The following is a 14,146-nucleotide window of genomic DNA, read 5'->3' as shown; positions in this document are numbered from 1 at the left end:
CTCATCATACAATAAGAAAGCAAGTGTAGCTAACTCAGTTTATTGTATTTTCATTGGACCTTAACTTCCACCAATTATCTCTCCGTTAGGATAGTAAAACAATCTCCAATATGGATTTCTCTCTGACCTAGTCTTTTTAATCTTAAAGTTTTTTCTTCTGCCATGCTAGTAACCCATTCAAGGCTCAAATATATTATCAATGCCACACAACCATTTAGAAAATGTTAATATTTCATCGTTATCCATAAGTTACATTTAATAGGGTCAACATGCCATATACAGCGCCTTAAATCACTGTCTGTTTTGTCTTTAGCAATCTCCAAATTGAATGTTTAGTTCTATTAGAGAAACATGAAGCCACTTGCAGTCTTCTATCATCATGATGTTGCTTGTTCCTTGACTTTGCTGTATTTGTTCTGGGAAAACTGATATATCACCTTCTACCACCTGGCTAACTCCTATTCATCCAGTAGGGCACAATCTAGTTTGCTTTTATTCATATGAAAAGCAAATCTGATTCTCCATCTTCCAACTACACAGCCCAGGTCTGTTTCCCTTCTCTCTGCTTATATAATATGTGCTACTTCTTCCATTCAGTTCATCATATTGTATTTGCAATATTGTTAACTCCTTGCAGGCAAAAGCTGTGTCCCTTATTTTTGTATTAACAATAACTTTATTGTTGGCATAGCAAAAACACTCAATAAATGTTCCATGAATAAATGAATGAATGTACTTACAAATGAAGTGACACTGAATTGGGTCAAGGATTTAAAACTAATCTACTCATTTCATATGAAAAGTTCTACAACTAGTGTTCCATTCTCAAGTCTGTCATGTATTTCTTTATGTGGAAAGCTTTTCTACCTTATTGCAATGCTAATCCATATTAACCAGTTAATTCTCTCATGTCTCCATTTATTATTATGGCAATATTTTTACTTTGGTTGCATTTATTATTTACCAAAGGTAATGCTTTTACTAAACATAAAAAATAACTAACCAATACTGAAGGGACTTAAATTTGTCAGGAGCACTCAGTTGGGATAATTCAATTTTTAAAATTTAGTACTGTTTATTTGAGTTGAGTCTCCAACTTTCAGAAGTTAAATGTCTTGCTTTTAAGGGCATGTCTTATTTTTTTTTCTGTTTTTTTAGCTACTTGGCAAGTGAAAAATGGTTGCAGCCTAATGGTTACTGCTTAAGTTTAGACAACTTTAAATAGTGTGTTGTATTCTAAGAAGGATGAATTGGATGATTCTACTGACTTCATAAAAACAATGTACATAATGAGATGTTAAAGAACTATTGAAGTTAGGAAAGATAATTTTATTTTCTTATGGAAAAGGACTAGAATATGCTGGTTTAGCTACTGTGGTATTCAGGGATATCCATCAATGACATTTGATTAGAATATAAAAGTGAATCATAATGCAACCCTAAAATAAAATATCTAAAACTGTATAATTATGATAAAAAAGTGTTGATTGATTTATTTTCATCTTTGAATGCTGGCTGATCCATAACGTCTTCAATTTGAAGTTCCTCTATGAAATTCAATAATAGTCAATACAAAAATAGTTCAAACATTGCCACATTAACCAAGCCAGTGCTTCAAAGGTGCTGTCCTATCCATTTCATTAGTAAACTTGACTGAACAAGAATAAGACTAACATTGATTACCAAGATGTGTCCCCAAAGAGAAGCCAGTTTCCAGGAAAATATAATCCAATAGAACACAAGAAATAAAATATACTGAGAGCATTAATAGTTTTCTGTTCTGAAAAATAAATGCTATTGCTTAAATAAAACTTTCTATAGCCATCTGAAAGCTCCAATTCTCTTCTTTTATCTTAGGTTTTCTTTCTCATTATTAGCCAATAATGGGAGCGTTTACTCTCAAAGTCTTTATCCTTACAATGGAGATAATGATACCTACCTTAGAGGGCTTTGTAAGAACTAGAGACGATATATATACGTAGGAGTCCTGCAAATGGTAGTTATGATTGTTAACATTCCCAGACACTAACTTTTCCTTGAGGGCAAGCTGTGCTTTGATACTTCGGTTGCACTCCAAGGAGTGTTGTCTAGAAATAATTCTAGGAAATTTGACATTACTATAATTTGCTCTTGTCATCACTTTGGAAACATGTATACTAGCCATTGGCTACGGTCAGTGCTACCTTGCGTTGTTGTTAACAATGAGATAAACATATTAATATGAATTTGGAAATCAAGATGACAGTTACCAGAAAGTGAGGTTCTGATCATGGTGAGCAACCATCTTGATTTGCCCTAGACTACGGGGTTTCTGGAATGCAGGGCTTTCAGTACTAAAACCAGGAACATCTGTGCAAACTGAGATACGTTGGTTACCTTATCTTGTGGGCGTGATTTAAAAGTTTTGTTCATTGCTATATATCTAGAGCTGCAAATACTGCCTGGCATTAAGTAGGTTCCTCAATTCATATACACTAAATGGATCTATTCTAAAATAAACATAATCTAATCATTTTTTCCACTTTTACCATTTACTTCTTTTTCTTCTCCAGTGTTGTTTCCCCAGCATCTCTTCCTTTCTATCCTGTTTATAGGTTCAAAACATCAATAATTCCACACACAGGCATATGCACTATTTATGAAATATCTGATGGTTGAATTTGAAATACCTACTATTATTTCAAGGCTCCACAAATGAGAAAATAGGTGAAAGCACTTTCTGAGCTACAAAGCATATAATTTTTACTTTTGAATCATTATATCATTATATATGCCTAATGGTATCCCACTAATTTCTAAGAGCTCATGGTTTATTTCTGACATTTATTTAATTGTTGAATTTTACTGCTTAATATTGGTGCTTGCTATGATTACTAAAATGGCTTTCAAATAACAGTTACTAATCACTCTCAGGATTTATAATAAGTTGAGTTTTATGAAAGTTTAATGATAATATTAAAACTATGTTGGCTAATAGATGAGATTATTTTAGTAGCATATATTTTCTGATGAATATTCTATCTATCCATATATATTGGCACTTGTCTTTCATAAGAAATGGGATGATGTTTTTGTTATAAAATTATATATATAAAATCTGCAGTTTTAAAGCATTTTTCAATATTGTGAAAATTTCCATTCTTCTTAAAGTTTATATTAATAATAATAAAACTATCAGGTCTTATAAGTGGGATTTAAGAGTAGAATGAAAAAGAGGCACACTTCAATGCCTAGGCAATAATTCACTCGCTTATATTAGTTGCCTGATATTGTTTAGAGCTGAATTCCAGATTGCATAACTAAATGTTGAACAGTATTGACAGATTTTGATTTTATACTTCTCTTAGAAAACCTGAAAATGTGCTGAGAAATGAAAACCAGGGATACAATCTACTTTCACATAAGGTAAGGATATGTATTGAAAAACCAAAATGTAATTGAGCACATAAACATTGTCATTAATTATTTTAGAATGACTTGTTTGCAAGACTCTTAAAAATGTTTCAGATGAAAATACATAGCTACATGACATTTTTTTAAGGTCAGAATTAACTGAAGTTCATTCTCTAAGAATCCATTTATGCTGAGAAACATCTTTACAAGCATCCGTTAGTCTGCTTCAGGGCAACTGGAAAGAGAAACTGTATTACTTTTCTCATTTTGTAAAATATTATTATGATAATTTTAATAGAAGTAGCTACAGAAACTGGAAGTCCATTTCAACATCTAACTTTTAAGGCATTTTACAAATTTTATTAAGATTAATATTTTTTCATAATTCTATTAGTAAAACCTGAGATTTCCCTAGTATTACAAATTTTTTGATTAAAATTTGATAGTAACTACAATAAAAAGTACATATCATAAATATATTTATTTTGTGCATGTTTTAATATATTTACTTGAGGTTTCATATATTCCTCTTCGAAGTCTATAGACTTTACAAAACTAGCAAATGTGCTTAAATAGCAATTGGTGAGTTCCACTTTTTACTTCGTTCAATGTGGAAGGGCTGAGAAGTAAGGGGATGAACTAATTGTCATTCACTAGACTTATTAATATATAGGCACAATAGTTGCTAACGGTGCCCATAATGGGTTTCCACCATAACTGAACTAGGGTTGAACTTGGTGGATGCTCTGGCAAGTTTTCAAGTTTAGAGGACATCAATCAGAATATGTTCTACTGCCACCACACAGATCAGCCCCTCTTCTTCAAACAACATTGAATGTTCCCTTTCATCAGGATAAAAAGCAATATATTCACTACTTCTGGCAATGAGATAAAGGCAGGATTGATGCCATTTGGACAAGTCAAATTCAGCAATTCAGCATCAAATATATAATAAAGTACAGCATTAATAATCTGGAAAATGAAATTAAATTACTAGACCAAATAATGAAAAATAAGACTTCATGGTCTGATTTTCATAGGCCTTCCTTTCCATTTTTGGTGCAAGGGATAGATGGATGTGCTCATTTTCTGCATAGAACACAATTTACAAAACAAAGATTTTTCCAATATCATGTGCTTTCATTAAAATAGCTTCATTTATTGTCTGCCTTGCAGCAAGTTCCTCTCTATTTTCCTTTTTTCTTAATCCTGGGCAAAACAAAAAATGAACAGCAGTTTTACATTTTACTGCTAACCATATTATAAAATTTAATTATATAATTTTACATACAATTTATATAGTTTTCTCAAATAAGGTTGAAATTTCGGAAGTTCTGTTGGCAGCAGTTTAAGAAACAGAAGGATGTGAACTGGTATGTGTTTTGAGAAGGCTTCATTCAGTATCTAAATTTGGATCCTAATTGACAGTGTGCTACATTAATTCTAGAAGATTTCTTTTTTCTCTCATACAGCCAGATGTATCTTGTTCTGTATCCCGATGGAGCATGAGAAGACAGTGGTGTCCCAGCTGCTTCCTATCTAATACGTACAGAGCTTTTAGGAATTCACATTTCTTCTTGCAAAAGAAGAGAAAGAATTGCAGGGACCTTGATTTTTGGAAGGTAACTTTTTACACTCATTTTTATCAGAAGTAGCTATTGTACAAAATCACATTCTAATCAGATATAATGGTGCATATGTAATTTCAGGATACGTTTTATAAGATATTTGATTCTGTGCTACTATATTTAAGAGAAAGACAGCTTTTGCAGAGTATGACTGCTTACCCAGCATTCACATGCTGTGTCTGGATAGTTAATGATATCATTATGTTCAAGATTCTTATTAAAACAAGCTGAAGCAACACATAAGTAGTTGAACACAATATTTTAAAATTATATTGCTTTAGAGTTCCACATTGTATTTGTAAGCACTCATCTAACTCTTCTACTTTATCTAAATATCTTGAAGATTATCCCAAAAAGATGAGACTGAAGTTTTTTGGTTTTTTTTTTTCACCTTGATCAATCTTTACCTTAAAAATGTTGGATACTCTGGCGCCATCTACTTAATATGTTTTTATGTTTCAGTGAAGGCTATTCTTAATATGCCTTCTTCCTTTTCTTTCTGCCATGTAAATAGCCCTTACATTGTCAAGAATTTTTACCCCCAGCACATCTATATTTAGAATTTTATTTCATGGTAAACGGGTCTCAAACAATATCCTAATATTTAATTTTTTGATTATAAGGACTAAAAGCAGTTATGAACTAGCCACATTTTCTTTATCAAAAAAAAAATTTTATCACTCTTCCATATGCAAATAACCTATTTCAGTCTTTGAAAAAGATACACGATTTCAGAATATTTGAAATACGAGGGGAAATTATTAAAGCTTTATCAGAGCCTATATGTGTAAGCTACACCAAATCCTTCTATTATTTTGCTAATGCAAATACATCTGTACACTTTCAAAAGAGTGTTCAAGACTAAGGTCATGGCAGATGTGGAGGAGTAAAATTCCTGAATAGAAAAAGATGTTAGAGAATCTTCTTTCTGAAGCATCTTGGATGTTTAGGGAAGCAAAATGCATACTATTAGTAGGAAATACAAATACAAACACACACACACACACACACACACACACACACAGATTATCACTGGGTTACTTTAACTTGATGAATTGTAAATGGTGTATTTTTGGTGTGCATATTTCAGGATACTGCCACCCAGTTGCCTTTGGATAGACTACAAGGAGCAGTAGACATAGAATTATATTTTGGTACAACAGTATAGCGAATATTTAAACAGTCATCTAGGCTTCCTGCTAAACTAAGTAAATTCACGTTTGTAATGGTCTCTAATACATCAGTGCAGCTACTGTTCTGATGGGCCAAGGGTCAAATATATTATGCAGGGAAAATAGAGGCTTACTGTTAATCAGAAACATCTAGAATTCATTTTAGTTTTCTTTAAATAATAGATTTATAGCACTCTACCCTTTATCCCCAAAACCTGCAATGAGGACCTTTGGTAAAAGAGTTTCTAAATTTATTGTAGAAGTCAAGTCTTGTTTATTTAAACCTTGCATCAATTTTTTTCACAAAAGATATTCATTAGTACTATACTATAATCTCCTAGAAGACTGAATTGTATGCTTTAGATTCCAACCTAACTTTTTAAGTACAAGTTCACCTTTCATCCTATTTGGTAGCATTTTTCTACCTGCTCAGCCACCTCTCACAGCCAAGGGTAATTGCATACTTGGACTAAACCTGCAAGAATTCTAAGCTTAAAATGAAAGAAGCTTCAGGGTCAGCGAAGACAGAGTTTGGTGAACACAGGCCAAGTAGAGAAAGCAGGATCATTTTCCCTCTCGATTTATATCACTTTTGTTTGTACTAGCGCTTGCTTGTTGTTACAGATATTTGTTGGTGTTTTTTGTTGTTGCTTGTTTGTGTTTTTGTGATCTGCAGGTTGGGAATATGTTAAGTATATTCAATACTGAATAACTTGACAAACAATAGTCAAAATATGTTTTCCCTTTTCTTGAGTCTTCACAGTGAAATCAAGTATGGATTGTGTTCCTAACAAAGGGAGGTAAGATATAAGGAAGAAAAAAGCCAGAGAATTGGTGATCAAAAAAATAGAAGCAAGACTCTTGAATGCTCTCCTTCATTTCCCATCCTTTTCTCCCATTTCTCTGACCTACTTTGCTATTAATAATTGATTTTTCACACCTGGAAACCACAAAACCATGGAGTAAGGTTCAGCCTGCAGAATTAAGTGTCAGTATCCAAGCTTCTTAGCCATTAGGAGCTGAAGTTTTCTTCAGCTTGGTCAGTCCTTGTTTCATCACCAAGGTAGCAAGTTTCAAGGCCGATAATGAGATCTGTATGTATTCACTTGTTTCACATAACAATAGAAGTCATATACATAATATATGAAAATATCAGGAGAATGCCAAGGTGTAATAACCAGAAAGTTCCCTTTTTACTTGGAATCTAGTGTATGGTCTCTTAGCCAAAATTCCCCCAGCTCCTTAAAAAATACCATTAATTAATTACCACTGATTTAGCATTGCCCTCTCTGGTATGTATTCATCCTTCAGAGCAAATCTAAACCCACACTTCTTATAGATCTGCAGTTTGCATTTAGAAAAAGATAATCACCTCTTCCAGAAAGATGGAAGAAACCAGAAATCCAAGAGTTTTCTATAATAACAATAATCTAATAATCTAATATTTTGAAAGTTAAGGTTCTGATTCACAGCCTTTCACCTAACAGTAAAATTAGAGCTGGCAACCAGTAATGAACTGAGAAGATTTCTTTAATCATTTTTATATAGATTGGGAGTAATGCAAGAGCAGGAACCAGATCTTGTCAACTGTGCACCCACGATACTAAAATCTGTATTTTGCACACAGTAGGTCTTTAATAATTATCATTGAATTGAACTGAATTTGCTAATACTCATCACCAAATATTCTTTTTCAGCTCTAGATGATTTAGAACACTTTCATGTTTTGCAGTTATAGTTCATCTGACCAATGAAATTACGTTTAGGAGACAGTAAATAAATTGTACTGAAACTTTCCTTCAAGTAGAATTAAATTTACTTCACAAAATCATTATTTTTGAACCTGAGCATTCTACAAAGTGTAAGCCTAATGAGAAGGAAAAAATACCACAGCATCCTTAAACACAGATCTAAAACTCAAGTCAACTAGTCAAACAGGACCCTGTAGAGATTGGTTTTGTGACTAAAGAATACTGTAGTATTTTCTTTCTTAGAAAGCAGAAAATCTAATTACCTTCAAGTTTCTCACATTTGAGCCATACTACAAATGAGTTGTGTCCAGGTACAGAAAAACCAACAATATTTTATTTATAATCTTATTTTTAGCTTTTTAACTACAAATTCTGGTTCTAGAGTTGTTTAAAAGTCATGGGTTTTATAGATGCTCATATGTAAATTAATCTGTTGTTTGCTTACTTTTCTTTTCCATAGAATGGTCTCCCTCATAAATACAGAACAGGTCATTACATGAAAAATATAAGATCTTGCATTTTTTTTCCTTGTTCTCTCTTAAAAATCTATTTCTAATATTGCATTCCCCATTGGATTACTTCATATGGGTATGAGGGAAAAAGAAAAAAATTAAAAAAAGAGAGAGAGACAAAATAGACTGGATCTCACCACTAGAATTCACCATAAAAATCTCAAAGTGTAACAGAATTCTTACAAAATTTCCTAGACCAGTTCTTTAAGGAATTGAGATCTGCTATGAAAAATATGGCAATCAGGGAAGGGAGGAACGAGATGTGGGAAAATAGTGAATAAGTGCAGCAAAAACAGGTTCTGAGGAATACACATAATTTTGTCTGCTTTAGATCACAATAGAATTTTTAATAAATAAATTTCTTTTCTTTTTTGTTTTTTTGTAAAGACACTTTTTTGAAACAGTAGATTTAGCCCAGTCATTTGTGTCATTTTTAATAAACTGTCTTTTTTTTGATTGTTTGTTTTTTGTAACTCTGTAAATGTTTTAGATTTGAGTCTCTTGTACATTGTCTTTAGAGTTCATTCGGATCAATAACGGTTCATGCACTGAACTGTGTATTGAATTTATCGTGTTAACTGTTGTTGTGTGGTTGAAGGGAGATTTGTATGAGTTATAGTGATTTAGGTGCTCATGCTCGATAGCAGGCATGGGCAGGTGGCTTTCCATGGGTGTGTCTCCCGTAATCTCATCATCCACATTAATTATTTCAACAGTCCTTGTTGGGGCATGATGGTTTTGCCGATGGTGCTGCTTCCTCATCTTGTAGAAAATGACCAGCATCACTGCAGCCATGAGTGTGATGGCTACAAAACACCCAATGATGATTTTGGTAGTCTTCATGACCTCATCAATTCCTGGGATCCCACTGTTTATATCAGTCACTGGGATGGTGAAGGTTTTCTCTGTCGATCTTGTGCTCTGTGGCGTGAGAGAGGTGGTCACATTGGTGGTCTCCCAGTCGACCACTGGAGTGGGACCCACATTGTTATCTGTGGTCCGTGCCTCATCCTGAGACGGTTCCATAGTCTCTACTGTGACGGTTGAAAAGTAGGAGAAAGGAGTAGTGGTTGCTGCAGTAACATTCAGGGTGGCTGAAGCAGTAGTATTCCCAACGGAATTACTCACCATACATGTGTACATGCCTGTATCTTGCACGGTTACATTTGTGAAATTTAACGTACCATCACTGAGCACAGCTATCCGCACTTTGTACGCCCCATGTGTCATGACTGTTCCATTTGGAGTAATCCAAGATACAGATGTCAGGGATGTGGAAGCCCGACATTTCAGCTCAGCTGCCATGCCTTCAGTGACATTGAGGTCTGCAGGGGGCTCCACAATCACCGGAGCATAGCATGTGAAGTAATTCTGGTCAAGCTCTCCAATGTACCTCCCCTTTAGATTGGGAGGAGTGTTACACCGGGCACAACAAGCTGTGTTGGAGGGGGCCATGTCTTTTATCCACCAACTGAGCCACAGTATGTCACAGTTACAGTTCCAAGGGTTGTGATGTAAATGTATCCGCTCTAGATGATGCAAGGGAGTGAAGAGGTCATGAGGCAGTAATGTTAGATTATTGTGTGCCAGGTTGATCTCCACTAGTGACTGAAGGTTGTCAAAGGCATTCCGTTCAATCACTTGAATCTGGGACTGTATCATCCACAGTTTTTGAAGGTGCATCAAACCCTGGAAAGAGCCAGGCCTGATGGCAGATAAATGATTCCCAGAAAGATCCAGCTCATCTAGTTTTATGAGCGGCGTGAGGTTAGGGATTTCCCGAAGGTTGCACATGGCAAGGTTCAAATACCTCAAGTTGGACAGACCTTCAAAGGCACCTTCTGAGATATATGAAAGTCTTTTCAATTCCCCTAAGTCTAGTCGGCGCAAAGAAGGAATTCTGTTAAAAGCATAAGAAGGGATGCTTTCAATGGGGTTGTTTCGCAACCAGAGCTCCTTCAGTTTAGACAAGTATACAAAAGCTCCATTCGGGATGGTAGTAAGACGATTGTCAAAGAGTTCCAGAGTGTTGAGGTTTGCCAGACCATTGAAAGCCCCAATTTCAATGGTTCTGATATGGTTCCTACTCAACTGTAGGATTTCCAAGTGCCTCAAGTGCTTGAAACTGTTCACTTTGATGATCTGGATTTGGTTCTCATGGAGGTTCAGCAGCCGTGTGTTGGTGGAGATGCCATCCGGAACCTCACGCAGGTTTTTCCGAACACAAATCACCTTGCTGAACTGGTTGCTGCAGGAGCACACAGAAGGGCAGGTCTGAGCCCGCACCAGACCAGCCACCACAAGAAGTTGAAGAGCCAGCAGCACCACAAGCAGGGGGTCAAATAGGGCCCTGTTAAACCTAGGACCTATCATTATCTGCTGTGGATGTAAGGTCATCTTGTTCAACATTCATAATTTATCTGGTGTTGGTCCTTCTAGAATTCAAACAGTCTGCAAAATAAAAGCAAAAAACAATTATTAGATTAGATTTACTCTAAGTATCTTTCTGGAGTAATGTCAGTGATATAGTGTATCAGCTAAAGCCATTATTTGTCAGACAAATTAAAAACAAACCTAATATCCTTTATTAAGCTGTGTGGTTCATATTTAGAGGAAGATGTACTTTTAATTCAAATTAGGAGCCATCCAAAGCCCACATTCCATGAGATGTATAACCACAGAGTAAGGGATCAGTGAGGTAGAGGACACTAATGTATTGTTTACCAATCAAATGTGGCCCAAATGCATGAGGACATATAATACATACCCCACCATTAGCTTCAATGCCCACAGCAGACTGAAAAAGTTTAGAAAATAGGACTTTGGGGCTATATCAAACAAACTGAAAGCTCCTTTGCAAAAGTAGTAATAGCTGACATATTATATTGAAGGTTATTTTATGTGCCAAGCACCATGGGCTATATACTTCATACATAAGCCTGTCTAGAAGTGGTTACATAATTTGTGGTTCCCAGAGCAAAATAAAAATGTAGGAAGCCTTATAAAAATTATTAATAATATCAAATCAGTAACAAAAGACCACTACACCAAGTGTGGGTCCCTCTTAACGTGGGTTTCTTTGCAACTGCACAGGTCGTAGGCCCATGAAGCTGTTTGTGATCCTTTGTAATCCTTACAACACTTCTCTGAAGTAGGAATTATCATCCTTTTCATTTTCAAAATGAAGAAATATCATCATAGAAGTGACATTCAAGAAGTCACATGTTTAGTAAGTATAAATCAGGGCTCAGATGCTCATTAGACTGGTACCAGGGAATATGATCTCAGATGCTCCATAAAAATGTTGCTGTGAGAATAAAGGTAAATGCAAAATATTTTTCACTATTTCTTTAAAATACTTTTCCTTTGGGGGTGACCTCAGCTGTAAGCACTGGCAACTTAATTTATGGTACCTGTGAAGATGCACTGAAAGAGTGACATGCACATGTATATATAAACTTCTAGAGATTCTCATATACCGACTCATTATAACATAGCTGACTGTAGCCTATAAGCAGACATACCACATATTAACTATTTTCCCATGAAACATAATTTTTATTTACAGAAAAAAAAAGTATAACAGGACTATTAAGTCTTGTGTCCCTACTCTTACTGGTTTTGAGTAGATTTTTGGGAAGGAAAATAACTCATCTCCTGCATTTCTTGTGGCCACAGGAAGTCTTCCAAAGGAGCTTATGTTGTTACCAAGTATATGCCCCACTCAGCTGGCTTATTGTGGACTGGGCACCTGTGTAATAACTTCTCCCAAGTCTCTCAACTCAATAAACAATGTGTCTTCTATGAATCTCTTGGAAAGAAAAAAAAGGGGGGGCAGTGAGAGGGGTCACCACATTTCAATTCAAAAAGGTACTAATGTAGGACCCATTATGTGTCACCTTGAGCAAGTTACTTATCCTTTCTGTGGCTTAATTTCTGTCCCACTTGCAAAATGGGAATGAAGGTATTAATATTACACACCACATAGGGTTGTTGTGAGGATAAAATGAGTTAATACAGAAAAAGGACTTAGAACAATGCCTCCCACATGGTCAGAACTCAATAAATGTTAGATATGATTATAATATCATGATAGATTATACAAAATATTTTAATATGAAATATTAATTTCATTATAAATATTAATTTAATAAATAATAGTAATCATTATGGTAATAATTATAGATTTAGATTTATAATTAAATATCTATTTCATTATAACTATTTTTAATATTAAAATATTTTAATATTAAATAAATATTAAATTTAATAAATCATATTAAAATATTTATAAGTTTGAAATAACAAATATAATTCTATTAATATATTAATAAATATAAAAATATTTTATTATAAAATAATCATATGTAGCATTTATTGAGTTCTGACAATGTGGGAGGCATTGTTCTAAGTCTTTTCTGTTGTTTCCCTCAACCAGATATTTTGCTAAGTAGTGGGCATATAAGGATGAGGAACAGAATCCTTACCTCGGGAGAATTTAAATTTAAAGTGTGAGACAGATAGGCAAACAGATGAAGTACAGTGATATATGTTCATTGCTATGACAGAAGTCCACACTGGCACAACAGCACTAACATCAGAGCAACTTCATCTATGCTAGAAAACCAAGGAGGTTTCAGAGAAGACGGATATCTGATCTATATTTTGTAGAAGCTGCTGAGAAAAGGAAAGAAGGGCATTTTAAGCACGGAGGGATCAGCTGAACCAAGGCAAGCACACATGAAAAATGCTAGTACATCCAGGGAACAGTAAAAAGTGCCCTCTGTCAGAATGGAAGGCCTGAGGACGAGAATGAGAAAGGAAGCTGGAATGAGATTGGGTAAAGATTCTTAAGGATTGGTTACGTCAAACTTAAGAGTCCCAATTTTATAGTGCAGGCAACATGTTTTGTTTTTAGAAAAGAATGCTATCATCGGCTTTGTTTTGATAAATGATGATGTGAGGTTAATATGGGGCAGAGACAAGCAATGGAAGAAACTAGTGGCAAGCAGAGCAATTAGGAAGATCTTCCTGTTGGCTCAAGTGAGTCTTGGAGAGAAGCCAATGCCAGAGAGCGATCTAGTTTCAAAGCCAGCACTTCCTTGTCTACCACCAGAGGGTTTGAGGAAGAAGGGCTGGCTCCTTTTTAGGATATGATCCTTTCACTAGTGGTGAGATCCCCAGTGAGAAATAGTTGCATTTACTAAATAGCCTACAGAAAGTGGAGAAGAGGCTTTTTTCCCTCAGTAATAGGAGACGCACTCTTAAGGAAAACCAGCTGCCATTAGCAATCCTTAAACATATACCCACATTTACAAAACCACTGTAAGGAACCTTGGTCTTAAGAAGGTGATATTTAAAGTCCTCGATTTGTTTCTGGTTTCAGAGGCTTTTGTGTCCTTTTCTATGACAGCAAAAATACTTGACTAATAGATTCTGAGTTACACTAATTTTTTTCCCCAGCCTTCTAAGGCCAACCAACTTGCTTCCTTCCTTGGAGCTGTTGCAGTTCTAGGTTGACTTTTCACACCATCTGGTACTGTGATTATTTGTTTCTGGGTGGTTTCCTCCATCAGCCTGTGTACTCTGTGAGAACAGGGGCCATGTCTGATGGATTCCTCTTAGCCTATTGCCAACACAGTGCCTGGCATACTGTAGGCACAAAACAAAAAGATATTGAAAAATGTACA

General features: G+C 35.0%; 1 protein-coding gene across 13 annotated transcripts in view; it reads right to left on the bottom strand.

The window, feature by feature from the left end:
- Positions 1 to 6,705: 6,705 nt before the first annotated feature.
- Positions 6,706 to 14,146, bottom strand: part of LRRC4C (leucine rich repeat containing 4C) — a 205,942-nt gene continuing 198,501 nt past the window's right edge. For all 13 annotated transcript variants that reach the window (XM_073017224.1, XM_008001415.3, XM_037997473.2 and 10 more), the window contains one exon: positions 6,706 to 10,907. In XM_073017224.1, the coding sequence (XP_072873325.1) occupies positions 8,943 to 10,865 (1,923 nt within the window). In that variant the 5' untranslated portion in view covers positions 10,866 to 10,907 and the 3' untranslated portion in view covers positions 6,706 to 8,942. The remainder of the gene's footprint in view (positions 10,908 to 14,146) is intronic.

This window comes from Chlorocebus sabaeus, chromosome 1, assembly GCF_047675955.1.
Source record: "Chlorocebus sabaeus isolate Y175 chromosome 1, mChlSab1.0.hap1, whole genome shotgun sequence".
NCBI lineage: Eukaryota > Metazoa > Chordata > Mammalia > Primates > Cercopithecidae > Chlorocebus > Chlorocebus sabaeus.
This window is presented reverse-complemented; position numbering and strand designations above follow the sequence as displayed.